The 26,299-nt window shown below is 56.1% G+C and overlaps 1 protein-coding gene across 1 annotated transcript; it reads left to right on the forward strand.

Moving 5' to 3' along the window:
• Positions 1-22,280: 22,280 nt before the first annotated feature.
• Positions 22,281-23,896, forward strand: KCNF1 (potassium voltage-gated channel modifier subfamily F member 1; the record flags this gene model as incomplete). The annotated part of the gene is made up of 1 exon (XM_084236000.1): positions 22,281-23,896. One exon carries the CDS (start codon positions 22,281-22,283, stop codon positions 23,805-23,807), a length of 1,527 nt encoding a protein of 508 aa, XP_084092126.1. The 3' UTR covers positions 23,808-23,896.
• Between the last annotated feature and the right edge of the window lie 2,403 nt (positions 23,897-26,299).

Here is a 26,299-nt window from a genome sequence, read left to right on the forward strand (position 1 = left end):
CTGCCGGCAGATGTGCTGCTTTTAAAGACAGGTCCGTGCCGTCGTGCTCTCCGTCTGCCTCTGGCCAGAGCCTGGTGGCGAATGTCTGGCCCGTGCCAAGTGCCCACAGGGCCCATAGAGCCAGGAGAGGTGCGGGGAGGACCCCAGCACCGTGCTGATGATGGGGTGGCCCTGGCCACGGACGGGCCACAGGGGCAGGGAGATGAGACTGGACTCCAGGGAATGAGACTGGAGGGCCCGAGGGTCACCCGTGGCCAGTCTGTGTGGGACGTAGTGGGGAGGTCAGAGTGTGGATGAATCCTGGGATCCCCAAAGTCCAGGTGAAAGTGGGGAACTTGGCTTGGCAACTACGTGGACCTTGAGGGGCCTCCGAGGAGGGCGAGGCACCAGGAGCCGCGTGGCAGAGACGCACAGGTAGATGTATGGGGAAGCGGGTGTCAGGGGGTGACTGAGGTGTCCTTGGGAGAGCGACGGGCATGGGGACTCCCACCCCCAGGGAGCCCAGGAGAGGCGGGAGCGAGGGCCCCGAGCCGGAGCACCGGCTGCCAGTGCTGCCTCAGCGCCCATGAGCTTGGTCGAGTCATTTCTCCGCCTGGGCCTTCTTTCCTGAGCTCGAACAGTTGGAGGGACCCACAGTCCCCCTCTCTCTGTACGAGGCGAGCACACAGACCTATGGGTCGGGGGCTGGCTGTGGGGCAGCGGGGATGGTGGGGGTGCGGGGAGCAGGGCCAAGCTGGAGTCAGCCCGAGGGGGCCAGCCAGGGCGGGAGCCCAGAGAGGCTGACTCAGCGCTGGCTGTGCAGGCAGCCCGTGTGCTCGGCAGGCGGCCAGGGATCGGGCTGGAGAAGCTTTGGGGGTTCTTCGTGTGGAGAGGTTGAGGTGGGCGCGGATGGTGTGCAGAGAGAGAAGGCAGGAGCAGAAACCAGCAGGAAGAGGAGCGACGATGCGCAGGAGGCAGCGATGCCAAGGGGGGCGCGAAGGGAGAAGCGCGGGGGTCTAGCGTGGAGGGGAGACACTTCCAGGGGTGATAACACAGACACTCATGGACTTGAATTTTACTCTGATGACTTGAAAAAGCCCCTGGTTACTGTTGCCAGGCAATTAGGGCCTTGTCTACCTGATGAGCACAAGTTCCGGTTCTGCGCCGCCAGGACGTGGGGAAAGGAAAGGCTTCACTGCGGAGCCGGTGGAGACAGGAGCCCCCCGACTTCCCTCCGTCTCCCCGCGTGGCTGAGGGAATGGCTTACAGCACGTGTTAGAAAACGGGCCGCGGGAGAGAAATAAGAGTGGGGTTTCATTGGCTGGGGCCTGAGCTGGGGGCACAGAATTGCAGATCTGGAGGAAGAGCTGGGTGAGGCCGGCAGGGGCCGCGGAGTTGGCCGAAGGTCATCGCAGAGGAGACTCTTGTCCATGGACGGGCTGACAGCCTGGTCCTCCCGCTCTGTGGACTCCCGAGACAAGGGCTGGGCCAACCTTCCGCGCTTCCTTTAACTGGAGCAGCTGACTTGCTGGGGAAGGGCAAGCCGGGCCTGGCTGGTAACAAAGGGCGTCCTTTGCTACCCGATGTAACCAGCCGGGCTGAGCCGCCCGCAGCGGTTAGAGCCGGTCACTGGCTGTGGGCACACACAACACAGGGCTAGTTTCGGCTTTGTGGGGTTGGAGTTGGTGACTAAATACGCCTGTGCGCAGTCTGCACCCTCTGCCGGAGGCCAGGGACCCTGGGTCGGTTGAGTGAGAGAAGGCAGAGGGCGCCAGGCAGACCCAGGAGCACCTCAGGGAGAGGGAGAGAGAGGGAGAGAGGGCGGACCTGCCCCGCTTGGCTTGGGGGATGGACGCGGAGTCCAGAAAGTGGCGCTTCCCCTTGGCTGGGTCCCTCTGGAAGCAGGGCTGGTGCTCTGTGCAGGAGTTAGAATAAATCTTTTCCGGAAGGAAGGCGGGTAAGCGAGCCTTGAGCTGCCCCCAGGACCAGGCGTGTCTGAAGCAGCAGGAAGGACCCCTCTAAGGGCGGAGGGTGGCAGGGAGAGGCAAACACACTCCACCTCTGTGAGCAAGGGGAGGGGGGAACCTGGGAGGGGCAGGGGCACCCGACCATCCTCCCGGGACCCCCTGCTGCCAGAGGGCCCCCAGGAAGGACTTTGGGTGGAGCCCCTGGGTCACCGTGCTTAGAGCTCAGGAAGGCGCGACCACCCTTGCTGGGCTTTCCGGCTCTTCTGTAATTCTTTTGCTTGATTCCGAGCATGCAGCCGAGTTAATGAAGCAATTCTATTATTAAACCACTTAGGAATCTAAAAGACAGTGCACTCGGGTTTGAATGGGATAATTAGATATTGGGGGGAAAACATTTGTGAGAGAATTACATGCGAATCTCGTGGATTACCCCTTCCACGTCCCTGCAAAACACAGATCGCTGCGAGAGCAGCAGCAGGGTCCTTCGGGCATGTGGGGGAAAGCGAGAGCGGGTCTGTGTCCGGCGTCTGCCTTCCCAGCCCCCGGCAGCTGCCCTGAGCTGCCGGTTGAACAGGGCCCGGGAAGCTGGAGAGGCTTTAAACTTTGAAGACGTGTGTGTGATGCTGCGGCACGCCATGAGGGTTTGCTCTGGCGAAACCAATAATCTGCTAAGATCCCGGGGTGCCATTCTATTCTTTGCTGTGAATCATCAAATGCATTTTAAGTTATTTTGGTTGGTGGAGACGTGAGGCTCTCGGATCTGTGAGGAAGAGGAGTGGGTGGGGACCCAGCGGCAGAGTCTGCAGAGCCCCAGGGAGCCAGGCTAGGCCTCGGGCCCCCAGTCCTCTTTCCTGCTACCGGACATGGCGAGTGACCTTGACCCCGACCCATATTTGTGCGGCTCCGCGACATCCAAGGCTCATTACCAGGCTTTTCCTCACTGGCTCCTGAGCCCTCTTGGAAACAGGTGCAAATGGTTTCCCTTGAGGCACACGTCGCTGGCGCGCTGAACCCAGGGCGGATCTTAGTTGCGCCCGCTCCTGATTTATCTGGCTCCGCGTGCCCTGTCAGCACAGCGTGTGCGACAGATGAGACGTCCGGGAGGCCTGGGAGGTCACTGCGAGGGGGGGGGTACTAGATTAGGGGTTGGGACCAGCTGAGCTCACAAAGGCCAGATCGCTTCCGAGTGACCTGGTCTGGGCAAGCCCCTGCCCCCCACCCCACCCCCACCCCCCGAGCCTTAGCTTGCTTTTCTGAACAAGGAAGCCGGAGACGACATCTTCTGGGGATACCCTGAGCATAGATGAGACGGGGCGTCGGCAGCTCTTTGTGAAGGATGAATCGGCTTGGGAACGCATGAACTTGGACTTCACCAGCAAATCTGGCGCATTGCAAGGCAGATGGGTGTGAGCTCAGCGCTGGAGGCCCCGGGAACCATGTTCGTGGTCAAAGAACCAGCCTCTTGGCCGCAGATACGAGGGCCTTCCATAGACAGGGTCAGCTTTGCTCGGCACCGTTGAGAGGCCACACGCGGTGGGCCTCGGGGGGCTCTCCCTGGGTCATCGCTGACCCTCAGCCCCTGCCCAGGGCCTGGCGCCGCCCCGTCGGTGACTGCCGGACAGCATGGGATCGGATGGGGGCCTGCAGGTATCGCAGGTGGACGGGGAGAATGTGCTCTCCTCACCCCTCCGCCATCGCCCCACTGCCCCACTCCTTTGCTTGTTTATCCATGAGTTGATTCACTCATTTAACAAAATTTATTCAAACACGCTTCCTTGTGTCAAATGCAAATATTTAGCACGAGGGTTGGCTGTGGCCTTGACCTGCGAACCTTTGTTATTCAAATTGGAAGATCAGGAATGGAGTTCAAGATCGACTGTTACTCAGTAATCAAGGGCCCTCCAACCCCAGTTTCCCTATCTGTACATTTGGGGGGATGGCAGTCCCTCTGGGGGTTTCTGGCACAGATCACACGTGTGTGTGCCATGTGAGCAGGATGGGGAGAGTTCTGTGCAGGCCAGACGCCTTCCCAGAGAGCAGTCAGGGGCCTCGGGGAGGGGTGAGGGGGGCCAGGCATTTGTAACAGCAGGATCGTCAGAGGGAAAGAATTGCTCTAAGAGCTTCTGGAAGCTCCTGGGGAGTGCATGTGCCCCATGAATTCTTTATGAGGAAGTTAAACTAACAGAACCCAGGCAGATGGCAATTCTCAATTCCTCTATAAATGCTGAGATGTCCTTGGGAGATATTAGAGCAGTTTTCCCCTCTAAATACTGAACAAGGGGGAAAGGAATCCTTGAGAGCTTATTCCACTCAACACTGAGCTATTTTAGTGTTTTAAATCCTGTATGTCTGCTCGGGCTGACAGCACGAAACAGCACAGACTGGCTGACTTAAACGACAGGAATTTATTTTCTCACAGGTCTGGAGGTGGAAATCTGAGATCAAGATGCCATTGGGTTATGGTGTGAGCCCCCCTCCTGCCTTCTTATGGGGTCTCTCTCTTCTTAGCAGGGCGCCAGGCTTATGGCATCACGGCTCTGCCCTGATGACCCCTGTGAACTTTGACCACTTTGTTAGAGGCCCCAAATCCAAATACAGGCACATAAGCGGTAGGGTTTCAACCCACAAATTTTGGGGGAGGGGCACAATTTAGTCAGCAGCAACTCACGTCTCTGGGGAAGGGAGACATCAGAGTTTACTACAGACTCCCACCCGCAGGCTCACCCATGGGGCCTCTGTGGCTCCTGTGGCTGAGCAGGGCCCCCCCCCCCCATGCCGGAGGCATCACCCTCAGGCATCACCCTCAGGCCCCAGGGACTCGCCCCTCTGGGAGTGGTGCCCTGTGGGAGCAGACCAGGACCCCTAAGTCCCTGGTGCCTCATCGGATGCCAGCTCAGCCCATAGCAATACGCCTCCTCCCCGCCTCTTTCCTGCCTTGGTGTCCCGGTAGCCGCCAGCCACTTACACCCTGGGGTCCTGCTCACGGCAGAGCAGAGAGCTTCAGTGATAACACACAGGAACCCAGCAGTCCGGGAGCCCCAGGGGCAGCCCAGCTTGACTGGGACTCGCTGAATAACATGGACAAGCTTCTCCTCTTGGCTGGTGTTGAGGGCTTCAGGGTCTGACAGAGGCACAAGAGCTCCAGCAGATCACCCAGCTCCAGCAGAAAGGCAGGTTATGGATCAAATCTTAAAAGTTGTGGAAGCTTAAGGGGAGTCACTCGACCTCTTTGAGGCTCAGTTTCCTCCCCTATAAACTGCAGATTGTAATCCCTAGGCTCCTGGGGTGTTGGGTGCTTGGGTTATAACAGGTAATTAAAGATCGCTTCTCTGTCTCTCTGCTGTCTGCTGCGAGCTTGACTGTCCCCAAAAAGACAGGCTGAAATCCTGAGCTCTGGTGCCTGTGAATGTGACTTTATTTGGAAAGTGGGTCCTTTCAGGTGTAACCGAATCAAGAGGGGTGGGCCATACTGGATTCAGGGGGCCCCTAAATTGAATGGCTGGTATCCTGAGACCATGTGAAGACAGCATGTGGCAGTGGCGAGCTACGAGCCTAGGAGCACCAGGGTTGGAGGGTCCATGTGGGGCGGAAGAGGCAAGGCAGGGAGCCAGCCGGAGCCTGGGAGGGCCCGGCCCTGCTGACGGGGCGTTGGAGCCCCCAGGACGGGAGACAGTAAACTTCTGTTGTTTAAGTCACAGTCCGTGGTAGCTGGTACAGAAGTTCTGTCTAACTGATCATTCTGAGCCCCTTTCCAGACTGGACATTTGAGGACTGTGTCAGTTTAATGGCTCAGCTGTTAAAGAATGCGCCCTCGCTGGGGAGGTGCTCAGGTGGGCATGTTGACTCATAAATGAGGTGGGGTGGGGGTAGGGAGAGAATAGGGGCGCCCTGTTCCTGCATTCAGGGGGAGACCTGAGGTGTCAGAGCTGCAGGGGCCTCGGTGCCCAGAGCGGGGTTCTGGGGCCGCAGGGGCTGCAGGTCAGAATCCCCAAGCATGGCAACCAGCATCTTCGTGAGCAACTAGTTCCTTCGCTATTGTTGGTTTATCTCTGTGAAGACCCGTGTGCAGGTGTTGAGCAGATGTTGAGGCAGAGATGCTAGTTGACTGCCCTTCTTTCATTTGGTCGTAGGAGCCCCAACTTTCAGTCCAGCACACCAGCAGCCTCCAGGGTCCACATGCCTGCCTCTCTCGCAGCTCACTGTGTCCCCGACTGAGATCCACGAGTAGGAGCAGAAGTGGTGTAGGCAATTTTCAATTACTTTTTAAGTGCACAAATTGCTTGCCCTGCTCACTCTGTCAGCCTTTCTTGCACTGGGAGACAGAGGTGGTTCTGAGGAGCCAGGTCCACAGGTTGGACAATGAAGACAGCCAGGATGGCCAGGCAACAGGCAGAAGCAGCTTGGTCCCTAGAGGGCCTCATTGATTAGAGACACCTGCCAGCCTTGGGACACTGCCCACATGCAGACTGTTCTATTTTAAGGCACTGTATTTATGCAGAGGCCATATCTTAGGAGATACATATCTTCGCAGACTTACAGTGAGGTCAGGGCTCTATTTGTGATGTGGGTGTATGCTGAATTCTTTCTAGAGTCTTTTATTTACTGCTACCTCTAATATTACATAGGCTGCTAAGACTTTTTAACAAACTTTACTCAACATATTCTATCTTGCTTGTAATTTCAAATTCCTTTTCATTTTAAAACCAAGTCTTTGGGAAACACTTTGAGAAGATACAACCCTTGACAAGTTCAAGTATTTATTTGATCAGGCTGTGCAGATTATGTAATTGGTGGGTTTTCTTTGACGTCCAGGAAAACTAGGGCCAGGTATTTTAACCTTCATTAGCCTAGGTGTATTTAATTCTGTTTCTTCCCCTGCAGTATTTAGTTTTTGTTTGTTAAGGGACTTCTGACTCAGCCCTTGGTGCCATTCCACTGCCATGTGTATCATCTCCCTTGAGCACCAGAGTTCCTTCCCTCCTTAGGGCTCATTCTAGTGTTTTCTCTAGAATGGAAGGACAGCCTTTGTGGAGAACACTCCTCCAGGACTCCTCAGAGCTTCTAGCACACCAAATTTGCCTCAGCTGTTTAACATCCCCACCTGTCGTTCTCCTGTGGGCTGGATGTGGAGCTGATATGAATGAATTTTGGCTACTATATGAAGACGACACCCTAGGGCGTGACAGAGCAGTGGGCAGGATACCATGGTGCTGGGAGAGGCCTGTCCTTTATCTTGGTGGTGGCTACACAGGTGTGCACATGTGTGAAAATGAATTGAGCTTCCCTGTTAAGGTCTTTGTACTTTATCATACATAGGTCATACCACAGTAAGAAAAAAAAAAAATAAAGGTAGAAGGAACCTGGATCCCTGAATGGCCCTGTGGAGTAGAATTCACCTCTGGAGTTATGAAAGAAAATTATAAACTCTTTATGATTTGCATCTTTGAATCTGAGGGAGTTTTGTTTTAGTCATTCAGCTTGTACCTTAACTAATATACTTGTTAAATGTAGGGATTTAAAATTTCTATTTGTTACTCATTTCTGAATAGGTGAGTAGAGGTGGTCAGTATGCTTCCTGAGTTTGTGCTTTTGCATGTGGCTTTCATGGGTATATCAGAACGTCTAGTCTAAGTTTTCCAGAAAGTGGAAAGACTTAGCATTTCCTCCCCACAGTGTGAAGCCCGGAGGCAGTGACTTCTCATCTCATCTACTTCTCGGGTGCTTCCTCTGTGTGCCCTGCTGGTGTTGTTCTCAGTGGCTTCAGTCAGTGACGGGCAGTCCTGAGACAGGAAGCCTGCTGCCTGCTGGCAGTGCCCAGGGGGTGTGTATGGCGTTGGGCGGTGGGGACGGTGCAGACCTAGGCTTGGGAGTGGGCAGAGGTGAGCAAATCCCACATGCTGCTGGTGCCCCAGAATTGGGGGCAGCTTGTGGATCAACAAGGATGGTTCTTGCACTCTGGTCCACTAGCAAACCCTTCCGGGATCCACTGTGCTGGGAACTGGGACTCAGGATCTGTAAGGTCAGGAACTGACACGGTGCAGGTTTTCTAGGATCCCATGCAGACCGGGTAAAGGAGGAGTCCTGGAGCCCTCACTGTTTTTTTGCAGGTCTTTTATTGGGATTACCAGGTACATGGCAGGCAGGGGTGCTGGGGGGCCGGGAGGCTGGCAGGCCTCCCAGCCCCCAGCAAGTCTTCACTCTTTCTGGGCTCTCCGGCCTTCTCTGCTTCTCTCTCGGCTTCTGTTTGTTCTCGGCTTCTTTGCTTCTGCTGGTGTCCCCATGACGCCGACCTTAAAAGCCCAGTCTCAGCCCAGGTGAATCCCATCTACCTAGGCCCACACCCTGCTCCAGGTGCCCGCCATCAGGCATGCATTCAGGACTGCAAGGATCCATCATCTATCCTGATGGCAGGAGGGCAGAAAAGCCTGACATTTGTCCTTACCCTACAGTATCACAGGCCATCCCTGCCTTCAGGGAGCTCACGGTCCAGCTGGCACAACACCCCAATAAAAGCAGCACTGGTATCCCTATTTTCTTCACCTGTATTATAACTCTGGTGCCTTTTATACCTTATTTTCACAAAAATCTTGCAAAATGTTATTGTTCAGAGATAAGAAAACAGAAACTTGAAGAGGCAAAGCAAGGTGTGGACCCAGGTTGTCTGTCTCCCGAGGGGCCTTTTCCACCTCACAGCCCATGGGAGAAAGAGGCTGCAACATCTGGTCTGTCCCGGCTCCCTCACACCTGGGCCTGTGCCACCTCGCAGCAGGCTGCAGGCGCTGGGGTGTGGGTGGCGTTTTCACATCTCCTGAGTTGGTTTGTGGAAAGCACCCAAAATAAATTCCAGGTCGGTAAATAAGTTCTCTTCCTCCCATCGATTCCCCCTCAATTGGGCTCACAATTACCTGCATAGCTCCTGCCTCGGACTTCTCAACTGTTGCTCTGAGATGAAAATTAAGAAAAGGTCTTTCTCTGTGGAAAAAAGACCTTTACCAGGGTTTGCCAGCAGCCTGTGCTGTGACTTTCGCCAGTTGTTAAGGTCACGTGTATATTTATCAAGTGGACAGTGTCAAGGCTGGGCCTCCTACGCCCCGGCTGTGGTGAGAAGACTCGGGGAGATGCCACCGACCCCCATTTTCTCCTCTTTGTTCTGTGCTGGGGGCCACTGGAGAAGGAAGGAGCCGGAAAGTTCCCTGTCAGGGGCCATGTTCACAGGCACCATGTGAACGAGATTTAGCATTATTTATAGTTTTCTCTATAAAAAAATAGAGTATGTAGTCATGTATTAATCAGAGGAAATTAGCATAAATAAGGCTTCCTTTCTCTCACTTTAGTGATGAACTTTCGCTAAAAAGAGGAAACGGTCTCTGAATAGGATATTTTAAAACTTTAAAGTCAGGTTTATTGAGATGGAATTGACGTGACGTAAAACTCAGGTGGCTAATTTTGTGAGATTTGCCAAACGCAGGCTGTGAAAACATCACCGTGAGGACTGGGATATTTGCCTTGCCCCCAGTTTCTCTCCTTGGAGTCAGTCACCCTCACGCCCTCAGCTCCTGGCGACCTCTCGGGTTCTGAACTTGAGGTTTTGCCTTTTCTGACAGGCATCAACGTGAAATCAGACAACAGCTTTTCATATTTGAGTTCCTTCTCTTAACATAATGCTTAGAGCCTCCTGTGGTTGAGTCTGTGGTTCTTCCCTCCTGGCTGCTGAGTCCCTGCTCTGCATGGACACAGCCTGCTTCTCCACGGGTCACTCAGCCTCCTGTGGAAGGGCGTTTGGGCTCTTTCCACTTGGAAGCCATTACAAATACAGGTTCTAAGAACATTCTTGAGCAGCTTTCATTTCTCTGGCCCCAAGCAGAGAAGTTTTCAGCTTTTTGAGAAATGGCTTGTGTTTTTTTTTAAAGATTGATTTATGCATATAAGAACTGGGGTGCAGGCCTGAGGTGCGGGGCATGAGAGGATCCCCCAGAGACAGAGTGGGGAACAGAACAGGCAAATTGACTGAAATACACTGCTGAGGGGAGCAGCAGACAAGAAAGGAGAGGTCTGCAGTGCCGTGTGTGTAGCTCCCTGGCCGGCTGGGGCTCGAACTTGTGCTGCAGAGGCTGTGGATAGCTTCACAGCGCTTAACTGTTTTCTAAGCACCCACCCGCCATAGCGCCTGGGAGTCCCTGGTGCTCAGCATGGGAGTATTTAACATCACCTCTCTCTGTATTTGATGCCTTTCACATAGGTGTGTCCTGGAAATCTGGGGTGTTTAGCTACATTCATTTAAAAGTCAGTGCACTCCAGGAGACAGGAAATAGACCTCTCCAGAGCTCAAATGCCATGATTTTTGCAAAAGTCAGCCATGGGGTAAATCGACACCACTCTCATTTCAAAACCCATTAAAATCAAGTTCTATTTGTTCAGCTGCTTATTTGGAGCAAAGTGTTGAGATGATAAATGAAAGGTTTGTTCCACCGTTGAGAGATGATCTTCCTTCTCTGCTAAAAACCCCTGTCACTTCACCCTGCCTGTCCTCTCTCCTCTGCCACCCTGCCTTCAGCATTTCGAGGGGCTGCGATGAGGACCCCACGGCCTAGTGGGCTGCAGCTTCCTGAGGACGAAGCGCCTGTCAGAGGGGTCAAGTCCTCTGGTGCTGGCCTGATCTCACTGTTACTTTGTGAGTCCATTTGTCACGTATTCACGCGCTCTTTCCAGGAGACCTGGCATTGCTGGCGGGCAGGGATTGTTCCCCACCGGCCCTCACGGTCTTGCAGATTCTGGTCAGTAACTGTGGATTCGGCGGGCCGTGTGTGCATCTGCACATGCGCAGCACTGCGGGAATGAAAGGGTTAAGGAGCAGGCCCAGGGACAGAGCAGTTTCCAAGCCCAGCTGCTTGGGGGGTGGTGGGGGTGGCTGATAACTGGAAAAAGTCAGCAATTATCATTGAAGGGACTTTTTTTATAATGGGGGAAGCTCTAGGGAAACAGCCCAGATGATATTTTCTTCTAACCCCCAAACTCAAGATCCTTGCGGTGGCGCCCAGAGAACAGAAGTGTCTGTTTGCAGGGGAGGGGCTGTGCTCCCTGACATTTATTCCAGGGCAGAAAGACAGGGCTACTCGGAAGAAGAAAGTCAGGAAATTGGAGGCCGGAAGGCAGGTGCAAATGAAGACACAGGCCTCTCCTCTGTTATCTTTCAGCTCTTTCAGCTGGGACCCTGGACTCGCCCGGGATCTTGTGAGATTAGGGTGCTGACACAGAAAACAGGAGAGAGAGGAAAGGAGGTGACGCGTCGCAGGGAGGAGAGAGACGACCTGCGAACCCTAGAACCCACTTTTTACGAGGCACTACAGGCTTGGCCGGCTCCGCTCAGGGGGTTGCGGCCTGGCCTTGCTCTCCAGCCAGCTGCTGTCTCCCGAACGCTGTGCAGGTGACAGGCTTCGGGGTTGCCACGAGGTGGCTCCTACTGACATTCTCGGCACTGGTGTCTTTGGGGTCACCTACTGCTGGCACACAGGCAGCACTTCATGACTTGGATTCCCCCGAATTGGGCTCTGTAGTAACAAGCCTGCAGGCTGGCAGGGAGGCCCGGAAAGCAACCGAGCCTCCCAGTCCCCCAAGAATCTTTGTACTTTCTCTGGGGTCTGGCATCCTCGCAGTCTCGCCTCCTCCGTAGTCACCTGCTCTTTCGCAGCCCCCCCCCACCCCCCCCCCTCCGTCAGCCGGCTCCCAGTTACGCCGCCCTTATATCCCTGCCCTCTAGGCCAGGTGTGCACTCACGCACGCATGCACACCACACTCCAGGTGGCCACAAGCAGGCACATGTGCCCCCACCCACACTCCCGAGTGCCTTCTGCATCAACACGATCAAGGCCCAGGTGATGGCCACAGAGACAGTGGCCTAAAAAGCCTGATTGACTCACTCACCCTGCAGGCTCCTTTACATGTTCTGCCCTGTTTTTCATCAAAGCGAGATGACGGCACCCCAAGCCCTCACCCCAGGCACTACCTGTGGTCCGGATGCTCGGGTCTCTTGGTCTCTCTCCACCTCCTGTCCCTGAGCTTCCGACTGAAAGTGCTCCCGTCCCCCAACTGCTGGTTAATTGCTCATCTTTTAAGGCTCAGGTTACGTTTCTGAACTTGCTTTTCTTCACTCGTGAAGCTAGAACCCTCCTCCTGTGTTCTAGTCTGCTCAGGCCATCATAACAAAATACTGGGGGGCTTGAACAACGGGAATCTCTTTGCTCACAATTCTGGGAGCTCGAAGTCCAAGATCAGGGAGCTGGTGGGTCTGGTTTCTGGTGAGGGCCCTGCTCGTGGCCCTGGCTGGGCTCACGCGGCCTGTCCGCACCCGGAGGGAGGATTCTTTCTGGGGCGTGTTCACCGGAGCCTGGGTGCGGAGAGCCAAGGGCGGTCTCCAGCATCATCAATACAAGTGGATAATTCCAGATGGATTTTAGATTCAGATTTTTTTTTCCAAATTAAAAATAAAGCCAAGCAGCCTATATTCGATCTAGTAACAGCACTGCCAGCAGGGCCAGAGGTCCCGGCAACAGCCTGTAACCAGACACATTAACATTTATGGGACGATCGCAGCGTCTGCAGGCCGCAGGGAAGGTGAGGCAGCGATGGGGGCTCTCGCACCGCCACCCAGGAGAAGGCCGCAGGCCCGTTCCCGGATGCCGGTCTCGGTCTCCCGTGGCTAATGAAAGGAAATAGAGTTTGGGGAGAAGCAAAGTAGTTTACTTTGTCGACAAATTGAGGAGAGCAGACACTTGGCTGAAAGACCCCGTCCTGCCCTTTGGCCCAGGGCAGGGGTATTTACCCAGAGTTACAGGGAGCAGAGGAGCAGACGTGGGCCCGGGCAGCGGGCAGCGCGCTTATCCAGCGCCCAGGGCCACAGGCTGGCTCCCGCGGCACCCGGTGCTCGGCAGTTCAGTGTTCTCTTCCTCATGGCGCGCTCTTCCCTCGGAATGTGAGAAAAGAAAGTTGTAAAGCCTCGAGGGTAAATGAGAAAATGGGGGTCCTTCATTCCTGTTTCACACCTGGGAAAAGACTGCACGTCCGAGTCCGGGACCAGCGGGAGGGAGGGCGCAGGGTAACAATTCCGCAGGCCTGACTTGGTGGAAAGAGAAGGGAAAACAGCATCGGAGACGGGGAGGCGAGTTTGGGGGCTTCCTCCTGCAGCCTGCCCCTGGGGGTCCCAGCACCTCTGGAGACAGCAGGGGAGCCTGTTTGCCGAGGGTGGGGACTGCGGCTGCAGCAGGGACAGAGCAGCGCGTGGCCAGCGAGGCCCTGCAGCGGCTTCCCGAGCTGGCCTGCTGCGTGCGGGGCGCCGCCTGCCCACGCCAGGAGAAGCGTGCAGATGTTGCTCTGATCAAGGGTGTAATTAAAACCTGTCAAAGCAATGGGCTGGCAAGGGAGGGGGATTCTACCCTCATCGTTTGTAAAAACTGCTCTTTAAGACGCGTTTGGTGCCTTGGAAGAGCACACTGACTTGAAGGGATTAGCTAGCAATCCAGCCTATGAAGCCAGGGGCAGGTGGTGTTTATCCAGGCTAATGCCTCTGAGTTTACCTCTTTGCTCTCAGCCTGCATGCCCACAGATGCCCGGTGAGCTGCAGAAGTGTACTTTGTCAAAGAACAGACCCACATTAATGCCTAATCTGGAAGTGACATTTTACTTTGCTCCTCTTGAGTCAAGAGAATCTTGTGTGGGTAGAGGAGGGTACTTGGCAAGAGTTGCTTTGACCTCCATACTTACTCTGTACACAGCAAAAAAATGAACGACAACCTTGGAAGCTCTGATTATAAGTTATTTTAGGGACCCCTGAGGTCATTTAAATATCAAATGGCAAATGGGTCAAGGTCTTATAGGGTATGGGGGTGACAAGGTTTTTGTTCAACTCTGAAAGATGCCAAGCTGGTCGCCCACAGGTGGCTTGGCTTGGCCGTGATGAGGCTGACCACGAGGATCGCTGGGCTCCACCTTTAGCTTTTTGAGATTTGCCACATTCATGGTCTTCTGTGCCTCTCACATCTCTATGATCTAGTTTCTATTCTGATACAGCCAATTTATAGACACACACATTGACTCAGAGTGGTTAAATGACTTGTACAAAAGAAGGGGGGGGGCTGGCATTAGAAGCCACACATATTTTCCCAGAGATGAACCCCCATCCCCCAGTGCTGGGCAGGGCGGTGGAGCATCTGTGGTGCCTGTCCAGGTGGCCCACCTGGGGGAGCCATGAGGGAGGCTGGAGCCCGACAAATGGTCCAGAGCTCGAGGCTGTGCAGATCCTGGTCCAATCTGTCTCTTGAGGGCTTGAATCTATTTTGGAAACCCCTTTCGCAGGTTGCTAACACCTCCCTGCCATTTATCTGTGGATATTTTGAAAGCATGAAGTTTATTTCAGAGGTTTCTAAGACACAAGTCACGAAGTGTGGGTTCAGGACGGGCCAGGCGCCCCCAAGCTTCCAGATCCCTCTAGCAGCAGGCTCATACCTGAGTGCTCGGGTCCCATTTCCGCCCTGGGCTGATGAAAAATAGATGCTGATGAAAAAAGACCATGTGCTTTCTTTCTCGCTCAGAAAAATCACCTAGAGCCTATTATCTGCTTATTAAAGAGGTGATGAGGGGCTGCCCTAGGTCACATGGCCAGCAGGTGCCTGAGGAAGATTCGAGCTTAGTCTTCTGAGAGGCACCCAGCCAGCCTAGGTGGATGTTGCCTTTGTAGCTTCAAGGCGTGGCTTCTTCTTAGGAAGTAGAAAAAGGTCCCTTTTCTCCCCTAGAGTTTTCATGTTGCACCTCTCCCCACTGCCTGCATGTCCTGAGCTCCCGTCCCTGGAGGAATCCACACCGAGGCTGAGTTTCCTTCCAGTTCTGAGGTTCTGGGGCTCCAAGCTCTCTGGAAACCAGGCACCTCCGAGGGTCCATCTGTACACACATGAGGTCCCATGGGATTGTCACCCCACATGAGGCAGAAGCTTCTGTTCCCCAAAGGGCCCTGTCGTGCAGCCCGTGGTACGACCAGGCAAGCTGGGAGGACACTTACACCGTGTGCGTTTGGCGGCTGGATGCCGACTTGGAGAAGGCGCTGAGCTCATGTCATCAGGATTATTTGGTTCTCTTGTACTGAAACATCCCACAAATGACAGTAATTATCAAGTCCTGCCTGACATGACATTTCTCCAAAACATGAGAAGATGTTCCGGAATTTTCTGTTTCCTCCCATCCACCTTCCCTCCTCCCACTCTGCTCAAGCTCACGTTCACCTTCCCTTTCCACTTCCCCCGGCACGTCCTTCCTCTCCTCATCTGACCCAGCGTGTCCCCCTGCCCCCCACTCCCCATTCTCTGGCCAGGAGCAGATACGGAGCTGACGACCCAAGAGACCAGCGGTTGTCAAATACCTCCCAAAGCAGCTCTGAGGGCCTCGGGGCCCAGGGCTCTTTGCTGGGGTATGAGGAGGGCCTGGAGCCTCCACCCGTCCGGACCCATTGCCGACAAGGCAGCTGATCTTCTGTGGAAAATACTGGCAGTGACACACCCCCCCAGACAGATTCGTTCCCAAATCATGAACTAGTTACTTAAAAAAAAAAAAAAACTTATTTTTTAAAGAGCAGTTTTAGGTTTGTCACAAAATTGAGTGGGAAGTGTAGTGTTCTTATACACTCCCTCCCCTCAGGGTGTAACCTCCCCCATTATCAACAGCCCCACCAGGGGGTGCATTTGTTACCATGGATGTACGGCCATGGACACACCAGGCCTCACTCTGGGTGTGGTGCGTGGGCCCGGACACCTGCGTAGCCACATGATGTCGATGCAGAATCAGAAGACATCCTCAGTGCTCGCGGGTTCGGCCCTCTCCCCGTCCCCCCGCCTGCCACCACTGATGTTCTCACCATCTCTGCAGTTTTGCCTTTTGACAGAGTGGGAATTCGGCAGTACGCAGAATTAGTGCAGTTTTATGTAAGTCTTAACTTTGGAAGGTGTCCATTTTCTGACCTTGTTCTTCCCTTTCAATATTGAGTTGTCTAGTTTGGTCTTTTGCGTCTCCTATGAATTTTACAACCAATATCTTAATAGCCACCAAACATGTCCCTGGGATTCTGATTGGGATTGTATTGAATTTATAGATCAATTTGGGAAGAACTGACATCTTGATGAGTCTTCCTATCCATGAACATGGAATAACTCTGCATTTACTTAGTTCTACTTTAATTTCTTTCATCAGATTTATAGTTTTCCTCTTATAGATTTTATACAAATTTTGTTAGACTTGTACCCTAGTATTTCATGGGGGGGGTGCTAATGTAAATATTAATGTAATCATGTGTGTGACTTAATCAAAAGGGAGATTCTTCTAAGTGGGCCAGGTCTAATCAGGCGAGTGTCTTCAAGGAAAATTGGGCCCTCGCTGGGATGAGAGCAGTCCTGATGCTGGCCTCAAAGGTGAAGCCTCCATGAGTTCTACAGTTGCAAGGAAACAAATTCTCCCACATTAGCAGTAAAAGGGGCCTGTGCTTCAGACAAGACCTGAGCCCCGCCCATACCTTGAGCAGAGGACCCAACTAAGCCTTGGCCCGATTCCTGGCCTGATAAATGTTTTAAACTGTTGAACTTGAGGCAGTAACAGAGACCAGGTCCTCCTCTGCTGTGCTGAACGCGGAGTAGGGGAGTTGGGGGATGCAAATACCGGGCTTTATATTTTTTATTTTTACAGTGAATATATATTAATTTTGCAATTCAAGAAAAGGAAAATGCTAAAGAACCTTTTTTTTAAAGATTTATTTATTTTATTATTTATGCAAGCACTGGGGACAGTCAGAAGCGCGGGAGGGCGAGAGAATTCACCAGAGCCAGAGCGGGGAGCAGAGCAGGCAGAAGGACCGAAGTACACTGCTGAGGGGAGCAGGTCTGTGCGCCATGCAGGACCCTCCTCCGGTGGCCGGGGAGCAGCCGGGGATGGAACCAGAGCTGCAGAGGCTGCAGGCAGCTTCGCAACCCAGTGCTTAAGCGCTGGGTCACAGGGGAGGCCTAGAACTTCTTTTTTTTTAAAGAATGTTTTCCCCTCCACTCTCAGTGTGCCTTAAAAGCCAGCTCAAACAGAGAGCATCCCAGCCTCTCCCAGGGACTGCCTGCTCCAGACTGGTGAGGCCTGCAGAGACCCTCCTTTGTTTCCTGTAATCTTCCTTCCTTCAGAAAGGCAAAGCAACCCAATCTCAAGCCCAGAGGGGGTCCCTCCCACACCTCCAGGGCACCTGCCTGCGTCCAAAGTCTCTGACATGGGTCTGCACACCTGTCACCTGCTCAGTCCTCCCACCCACCCCTGGCTGGGTGACTCACTGCTGAAAGGAGCAGGGAGGGGAGGCACAGGGACTCAGAGGAAACGGGTCGCAGTGGGGCTGGGGCTCGGGAAACTTTTGGGTCTCTCCCTCCCCTCCCCTCCCGTCCCCCCCCCCACCTCCCCTTCCTTCCAAGTCCCTTCTCCTCTCTCCCCTCCCTGCTGCTCACATCTTTCCTCCTCCCTTTGCTTCACATTCTCAGCGTGTTATAGCTCAGAAAGTCCTTTCACACCACCGCGATATTTGTTCCTATAAGATCTTGGAGTCCAGAAGGGTGACTAGTTCCACTTCGCACGTGAAAAGCTGAGGCATAGGAAAGAAAAAAGCTCAGGAGTTGGGACAAAGTCTCCCCACAATTCAGTTCTATCTCATTCTCCCCTGGACCCCTGTTCTCCATGCAACGCCCCTTCCCCTGGGGCTCCTGCACGTGACTTCCAGGGACACTTGATCAGACAGGAGCCTGGGTCCTTGGCCAGTCAATCCTGGGGGCCTGAGTCGGGGGGCCTGCAGCGGTGCTGACAGGAGTGCAGCAAACAACGAAATGTACATGTTTGATAGAGAACAGAACTGCATCTCAACGAAAGGTATTATTAAATTCAGCAAAACACAGAGACATTTTAACAGAACAGAAGCGATTATTCCGTGTAAAGGGACGAGATTACAGCTTGCATCATTTGTTGTCTAGACAAATCACTTAGATACACATGTGCTGGTTTTAATTAGCACCGTGAAATTAAGCATTCTGCAGCCCCGAGTGTTATTGTTCAACAAATAAAAAATACATATTTAATAAAGAAAATGCAGTGCAAACACTCACTTCTCATAATACTTAAATAGATGGTGGTTTTTTCCCTTCCCTATTTAAATAAAAACCCACGTGAGTCAAAATTTCTTCTTTTTGTGTCTAATAGAAGGTTTTGTGTTCCCTCGGCACCCCCCCACCCCGCGAAATCACAAAATGTACAATTCTGATGGAAATAAAATCAGGACTGAATATAACACAGCAAGAAACTCCATTTTTAGCCCCAAAGTCTGGGCTTTTCCTTTGGGTCAGTCCTTCAGGAAATTCTCAATGGCTCAGCTCAGCTCAAGTTTCGGTGCATGAGCAACCTGCGCTGAGAAGGCAGCAGAGAGGAGTGTTTGTTTTCTTTACCGTTGGTGTCTCTCCAACCTCAGGCTCCACAAAACCCACTCAGGGCCTACGGGTCAGATGATGAAGGGTCTGTGTCCAGAGTCCTGGAGGACATGGGAGAAGCAAGCAGGAAGTCTAGACAGGACTTTGCAGGCGTGAGAGAAGAGGAAGAATGTCTCGGTCTGCTCCAGCTGTCATAACAAAGCACCGCAGACAGCTGACATGGGCTGAGACAGTAGAAATGCATTTGCTCACAGCCCTGGAGGCTGGAAGCCCAGAGGCGGGTGCCGTTAGGCTCCTGGGAGGCCTCTCTCCCTGGCTTGCGGATGGCCTTTTTGCTGTGTCCCGTGTGTGTGCAGAGATCCCTGGTGTATCTCCTTACAAGGGCACAGCCCTATCGCACCAGGACTCCCCCTCTGGCCCCATCTAACCTAAATTACCTCCTTGAAGGCCCCCTCTCCAATACACTTGGGGGACAGAATTAGGTCCCTCTCCGAGGAGGTGGGTGGCGCCAACGGGGAGGGAGCACTGGCAGGAAGGAACCAGCAGACGGGACCTACAAGTGAGGCTCTGGCCAGGTGAGTGCAGAGGCCCTGGGGGATGAGTGACCTTTGGGGGGTGACCTGGGGAGGGCAGGGTACTCTGGATGCGGGCATGTTGGTAGCTAATGCTCTGAGGCCCAGGGCGGAAGCGGCTAGGAAGATGGGCCATGGGCCACACCGGCTGGCAGGGCAAAGGGCTGAATTCTCCACACAAAAGGACCATCCTGTTGTCACCCACCAACCTGTCCCCCTGCCAGGGCCTGTCCCTGCTCAGCCCCCAGGTGATTCTCACCCCCCAGAGTAACAGCGAGTATGGATGTGCCCAGAGAACTCCGTCTTGCTCACCACCATGCTCAGCCCTGTGGGGTGAAAACCTCACAAATGAAGGTCCCTCAGAGACCTCAGGGCCTTGGGAACTGCCTCGTCAACACGTTCCCTTCCCTTCGCACACATCTGTGGGGCACGGGTGACTGCTGAGCTGAGATCCGAGCTATTATTTTCACCGTGAGTGATATTCCTAGTCTCGGCAACCCCATCCCCACGCTGCTTAAATCAATCGCTGGGGACTGAGCAGTTGACTCAGAGTCCAGATTCCTCTTGGGACCCCTGGCGGTCTGTTTCCAGCCTGGCCTGTCAGCCATAGGGGCTGCCAGCCCTGCCTAGGCACAAGCAGCCTTCTCCCAGGTGGGCACACACCAGGCAAAGCCGGCCAGGTGTCTGCAGTTCCTGGAGCCCTTGGCACTTGGACACGGGGCTGGGGGCTCTACCTGCCAGAGGGAAGGCACCACGCACCCAGTGTCCGGTAACTGCAGCCCCACTTACCAGTCAGACGGCCACCGCTCAGTGCCCCCTTTAGGGAAACTCAGGACTCCCCCACCCCTGTCCTGCCGCGTAGCTCTGCTACACTGATGACTGCATAGCTGTTTGCTTCTTACAAATGCTGTCTTCTCCACTACAGTATGAACCCTGTCCCCTAGACTGGGGTGTGTGCGAGTGTATCTGTGCGTGCGCTTGCCACGGTGGCTCAATAAATATTTGAATAGATGATCGAGTGAATGGTGTTTTTAAGCCCATTAAAGAAGCTAAAACTGAGATGCAATTTGGACACCGTCATGCGGATATTAGGAAGCAACTGAAGACAGAGGAGGGAAGTAACACAGAAAGCACTGGAAGATGCTTTTGGGGTGTGAGGGGAGGCAGCTGATGTCCTATATTGAGAGATGCACAGGCCAGGGGCAAATCCTAGCTCCCCCCATCCCCATCAGCTGGGTGACCAGGACCTGGGAGGTGACGTGTGTGGCCATGGCAGTGGGTGACCAGGGGCAGACTCCTGACTTTGCCACCTGTGAGTTGAGAGATCATGGTGGGTTCCCCAACATCTTGATTCCTCAGAGAGATGCTGTGGGGGTTGAATGAGAACAGCACAAAGCCTTTCGCAAAATCAGTGTTAACATTTCTATTACTTCCCTCTGAACCCCAGTTTCTTACTCTGTGGTGCCAGGCCATTTCAAATCTTAAATGGAAATGCAAAAAAAAAAAAAAAAAGTAAAAATATGTTTCACCCAAACATAGGTTGTGTGATATGCTCTATATACTCAGTTTTATACTATCTCATGAGAGGAAAAAGTACTAGGCAGATTGATTTCATGATAGAACCTTAAGTTAACCACCCCCAGCCTACAGAATATATTTGGAATAGACTTGATTTTTTAAGAGTTATTTTTGGGTCACAATGAAATTAAACAGAAAGCAGAGATTTCCCATATACCCTCTGCCCTGCCCACCCCCCCAAGCCCAGCCTCCCCCACTTTGAATATGCACTACGAGAGGTGTCCATTTCTCATACTGATGAGCTCAGGCTGCCAATTCATGGTGGTCCACAGTCCCTTTACATCGGGGTTCACTCCAGGGGCACATTCTGGGCTTGGATAAATGCTTAATGAAGGCATCTTCCCCTGCAGTGTCACACAGCCATTCGCACCCTAAAAATCCTCCAAGCTCTGCCTATTCATCGCTCTCTCTAGGATCTTTTTTAAACACAGGCTCCAGTCCACAGGCGCGGCCCAAGAGCCTGCAGTGCTGGTCAGGCCGAGGCTGGCCGGGGAGCTGGGGGTAGGTGTGTCAGGCTACAGGGAGCTGCAGCAATGCTCGGGGAGTGAGGGCTGCCTGGTTGCCAGGCTGGGAGGGGCGCGGCGTGGGGCTCTGTGCAGGAAGGTCAGGCAGGCATTGGTGACAGAGGGGGGACTCGGGGGCCTCAGAGGTGCTGGACCCCCGAGAAATGGACAGGGAGACCAGCAAGGACTTCAAAGCAAATTCCAAGGTGCTCAGCAGCTGGGGCAGTTAGCGGGGAGCGAGGGAACGTTCGGGATGAAGAGGCAGCCGGGCTGAGTTTTGCTTCCACTTCACTGGGTGGCCTTGGGCAAACCCCTTCTCTCCTCGGAGAAGGTGAGAAGGTGCCAGGCGCGCTGGGGCAGCACCAGGGAGGGGCGGGGAAGCTTCCAGCACCAGCCGCAGGAGGGCAGCGGTCGGGGCGCTGTCTTTGAAGGGGATTTCGCGGACACGTTCTCCTGCCGAGCAACAGGCAGCCGGTTCTTCCAGCCTTGGAGAAACCGCGGGGAGGGAGCAACTTCCAGCGCGCGCCGCCCGCCGCCGCAAGCCCGGGGCGCTGGCCCGGTGACCCCGCGCCGTGCCCGCCGGGGCGCAGCCGTGCCCGCCTGCCCACGGGTTAACCCGGCCCCTGCAGCCGCGCGCGTGCCTTGCAGAGTCTCACCAGAAGAGGGAACAGTTTGGAGAGCTCCTGACGTCAGGCTGGAATTCCTATTGTGCTCCTGACGGCTCGCCGGAGCCCAAGTTCGCTCCGCGCGCTCCTCCCGGCTGCGGGGGGCCGGCCGGCGCACTCGCCCGGCGCGGGGGGCGCCCGCGGGGCCGCGGCAGCTCGGAGACCCCCGCGCCGCCCGCGCGCCCCGGCGGAGGACCGAGCCCGCCGCGCGCCCGGAGCGCCTTCCCGCGGGAAGCCGAGCCCGGCGGCGGATCGCGCGACCGGGGGGCCGGGGTGAGTGTCCGGGGCGGGACCCGCGACCGCGAGAGCCGCCCGCGCCCCGCCCGCCCGCGCGCCCCGGCGCCCGGATGCCCGCGCGGAGCCCCGCCGGGCGCTCGCCTCCCCCGCGGCGCGCCCCGGCCCGCGGCTGCCGCCCGTGACCGCCCCCCGCGCGCGCGGCGCCCACCCGGCTTCCCTCGAGGGCCGCGCTCCCGGGACCCCCGCATCGCCGGCCGCGGCTGCAGGGCGCGGAGCCAAGGCGGCGAGGGCCGCGGCGGGCAGCATGGATGGGGGGCAGGAGCGCAGCCTCGCGGAGCCGGAGCCGGAGCCCCAGCCCGAGCCCCAGCCCGAGCCCGAGCCCGGCAGCCAGGACTCCCGGGCGGGCGACGACATCGAGATCGTCGTCAACGTGGGGGGCGTGCGGCAGGTGCTGTACGGAGACCTGCTCAGCCGGTACCCCGAAACGCGGCTGGCGGAGCTCATCCACTGCCTGGCGGGGGGCTACGACACCATCTTCTCCCTGTGCGACGACTACGACCCGGGCAAGCGCGAGTTCTACTTCGACCGCGACCCCGACGCCTTCAAGTGTGTCATCGAGGTGTACTACTTCGGGGAGGTGCACATGAAGAAGGGCATCTGCCCCATCTGCTTCAAGAACGAGATGGACTTCTGGAAGGTGGACCTCAAGTTCCTCGACGACTGCTGCAAGAGCCACCTGAGCGAGAAGCGCGAGGAGCTGGAGGAGATCGCGCGCCGCGTGCAGCTCATCCTGGACGACCTGGGCGTGGACGCGGCCGAGGGCCGCTGGCGCCGCTGCCAGAAGTGCGTCTGGAAGTTCCTGGAGAAGCCCGAGTCGTCGTGCCCGGCGCGGGTGGTGGCCGTGCTGTCCTTCCTGCTCATCCTCATCTCCTCCGTGGTCATGTGCGTGGGCACCATCCCCGAGCTGCAGGTGCAGGACGCCGAGGGCAACCGCGTGGAGCACCCGACGCTGGAGAACGTGGAGACGGCGTGCATCGGCTGGTTCACGCTGGAGTACCTGCTGCGCCTCTTCGCCTCGCCCAACAAGCTGCACTTCGCCCTGTCCTTCATGAACATCGTGGACGTGCTGGCCATCCTGCCCTTCTACGTGAGCCTCACGCTCACGCACCTGGGCGCGCGCATGATGGAGCTGACCAACGTGCAGCAGGCGGTGCAGGCCCTGCGCATCATGCGCATCGCGCGCATCTTCAAGCTGGCCCGCCACTCGTCGGGGCTGCAGACCCTCACCTACGCCCTCAAGCGCAGCTTCAAGGAGCTGGGGCTGCTGCTCATGTACCTGGCCGTGGGCATCTTCGTCTTCTCTGCCCTGGGCTACACCATGGAGCAGAGCCACCCGGAGACCCTGTTTAAGAGCATCCCGCAGTCCTTCTGGTGGGCCATCATCACCATGACCACCGTGGGCTACGGAGACATCTACCCCAAGACCACGCTGGGCAAGCTCAACGCGGCCATCAGCTTCCTGTGTGGGGTCATCGCCATCGCCCTGCCCATCCACCCCATCATCAACAACTTCGTCAGGTACTACAACAAGCAGCGGGTCCTGGAGACCGCGGCCAAGCACGAGCTGGAGCTGATGGAGCTCAACTCCAGCGGTGCCGGGGAGGGCAAGGCAGGGGGCTCCCGCGGTGACCTGGACAACCTCCCGCCCGAGCCTGCCAGCAAGGAGGGCCCGAGCTGGAGCAGCCGCCTGAAGATCTCCCACAGCGACACCTTCATCCCCCTCCTGACCGAGGAGAAGCACCATAGGACCCGGCTCCAGAGCTGCAAGTGACGGGCATCGAGGCCCGGAGGACGGTGGGACGGGTGTGACGAGCCAGGCAGGGACTGCCCGGAGGGACTGAACTTTGCCCCCCAACCCTCTCCTGAACAGGACTCTGAAGGCCCCCTTGGGCTCCTGTGATGAGGCTGGGTAAGACCCCTTTGTGTTGTCCAGGAGCGGGGTGAGGGAGGGGTGTCCGGAGGTCACGGGCAGCACGGGCGATGGAGGCCACGGCCTGGCGGACGGCAGGAGCCTCACCCAGTTCTGTATCCCCTTCAATAAAGCCTCCTGCTCCGTGCACCCGCCCGTGTTATGGGTTCTGTCACAGGCTGGCTGACCCCCCGGCGCCCCTAGCAGACGTGGCTCAGGCGTGCCCTGCCAGGTCGGGAGGCAGGTGTGCAGCCCAGGGGGCTATTTTTAGTTGAAAGCTAATTAAAGATGGGCTCCGGAGGGGCTGGGCGCCAGGGAGCCACATTCCGGGAGGCTCCGAGCCAGGGAAGCCTTCCTTCTTTTCCTTGTGAGGGAAAGCTTGCTCCCTGCTCTTTCAGGAGGGCGTCCTTCCCAGAGCCGACTGTGTGTGTCACCTGTGCAGGGCCCTTTGCACAACCGCTCTCCATTCCTCCCAGCAGCCCCGCTGGATAGGGCGCCCCATTTTACAGATGAAGAAGCCGAGGCTCCAGGTCACAAGGCAGGTGCCCGGTCCTGGCCGCCCCCGGGGCACCGGCCTTCTCTCTGGCAGGGGGGTGCCTGCATCCTCGAGGGGAGGTGCTGAGCTTCCGCCCGTGAGCCCCCGCCCCCAGCCCTTCCTTCCCTCTGCAGCCAGGGCCTGCGAGCATCGCTGAGGGTAGACACGGGGATGCCCAGGTGGCCTCTGCCCGCCTCGCCGGAGAGTCGAGGGGGACAGTCAGAGGCGCCTGTTTGCAGCTCAGGGGGGGAGGAGTCCTCCGAGACACCTTCCAGCTTAAGACGCTTCTCTTTACCCTCCCGACCACTTGCTCACGGGCTGTGTGGCCTCAGGCCTGTCTATCCGCCTCTCTGATCCTCCCCTCATCACGTTTTAACTGGGAATCTAGAGAACCGTGGTGCTCCCTTAGCACGGCGCCTGGCACATGGTAGCTGCTCAGCGTGTGGCAGCCATTCCCCTCCGTGCTGGGGGCGGTGAGTGGCGCAGCTGCCTGCTGGCTCGCAGGCGGGAGGGGGTGGGGCAGGGTCACCCTGTTCTGAGTCAAAGGCCATCCCCGGCACAGACTGGGTCCCAGCAGGTCCTTCTCTCTGGCTTTCCCCTCCCGCCACCCCAGAGCTGAGCAGGACTTGTGTGTGGTGGGGAGAGGGGGACGGTGGCCTCTGTTTACACCTCCCGGGGCAGCTGTTCCTCCTCTGGGCCCTGCCCGTGTGCATGAAGCGCTGACTCTGAGGCTCCTCTAGCTTTCCCAGCTGTGCTGTGTTGGGGCTGGGCAGGGAGGCTGCATGTTGTGGGGGGCTGGGGGGAAGCCTTGGGGGAGAGCAGGCCCTGGGGATGTGCTACCCACCCCCATCACTGGCTTCTCTAGGGAAACACCAGTCGGTGACCAGGGATGGCAGAGGAGGGAGGTGGGGCTGGGCTGAGGGGCTTGTGGGAGGGAGGAGAGGGTTGGGAGAGGGGGTGGCTTGTGGGGGGGTGTGATCTGTGTGTGCCTGGGGCTCTGTGGGGCCTGTTGAACGGGTGGGCTGCTTCCCTTTGCCCCTGTCCTCAGAGCCCTGGCAGTGGGTCTGTACCGGCCCGAGGCCACTGAGCCTGGAGGGGGGAGAATGTGGAGAGGGGGCAGTGGAGACTCCAGAAGGCAGCCCCCTCGCCCCCACCCCAGGCTCAGGGGAGTGTCTTCACAGCGCCAGAAGCAGGGGGCCTCTCCTCCCCTGCAGGAGACTGGGTCCCCAGAGGGTAAACGGTAAAAGGCTGTGTGCCTCCTTCGTGAATTAGGATTTCATGGGCTCCTGGGCTCAGAGTGTGACAGATAATCACAAGGTGACACGCATTGTTGTGGATGAGTGACGGGCTTTGGGAACCGGGAGGAGAGAGGCCTCTTTCCCCGGGATTTCTCTCTGGGGTACATTGGAGCCAGCCAGGGAGCTTTACATAGACCTGCGTATCAGGCTGCACCCACACCTGTTACATTAGAATTCTGGGGTGACACCCAGGCTCTAGGATTTTTTTAACCTTTAATGCAGACATGAGTCATCCGGGACCTGGCTAAAATGCAGACTTGGAATGGGCGTCTGGGCGCGCCCTGCCATCTGTGTTCCCAACAGGCTCCTGGCAGAGGCCGAGGCTGCTGGTCCAGGGTCTGCACTGGGAGTAACAAGAGGCCCGAGCAGGGGCTGGCAAACCGCGGCCCGGGGGCACCTGCTAACTGCGTTTGGACAGCCTGTGAGTTAAGAAGGGTTCTTCCGTTGCTCAATGGTTAAAAGAAATCCAAGGAAGAAGAGCATTTCGTGGCAGGTGAAAAGTACCCGAAATTGCACGTTCA

This window comes from Talpa europaea, assembly GCF_964194135.1.
Source record: "Talpa europaea genome assembly, chromosome: 6".
NCBI lineage: Eukaryota > Metazoa > Chordata > Mammalia > Eulipotyphla > Talpidae > Talpa > Talpa europaea.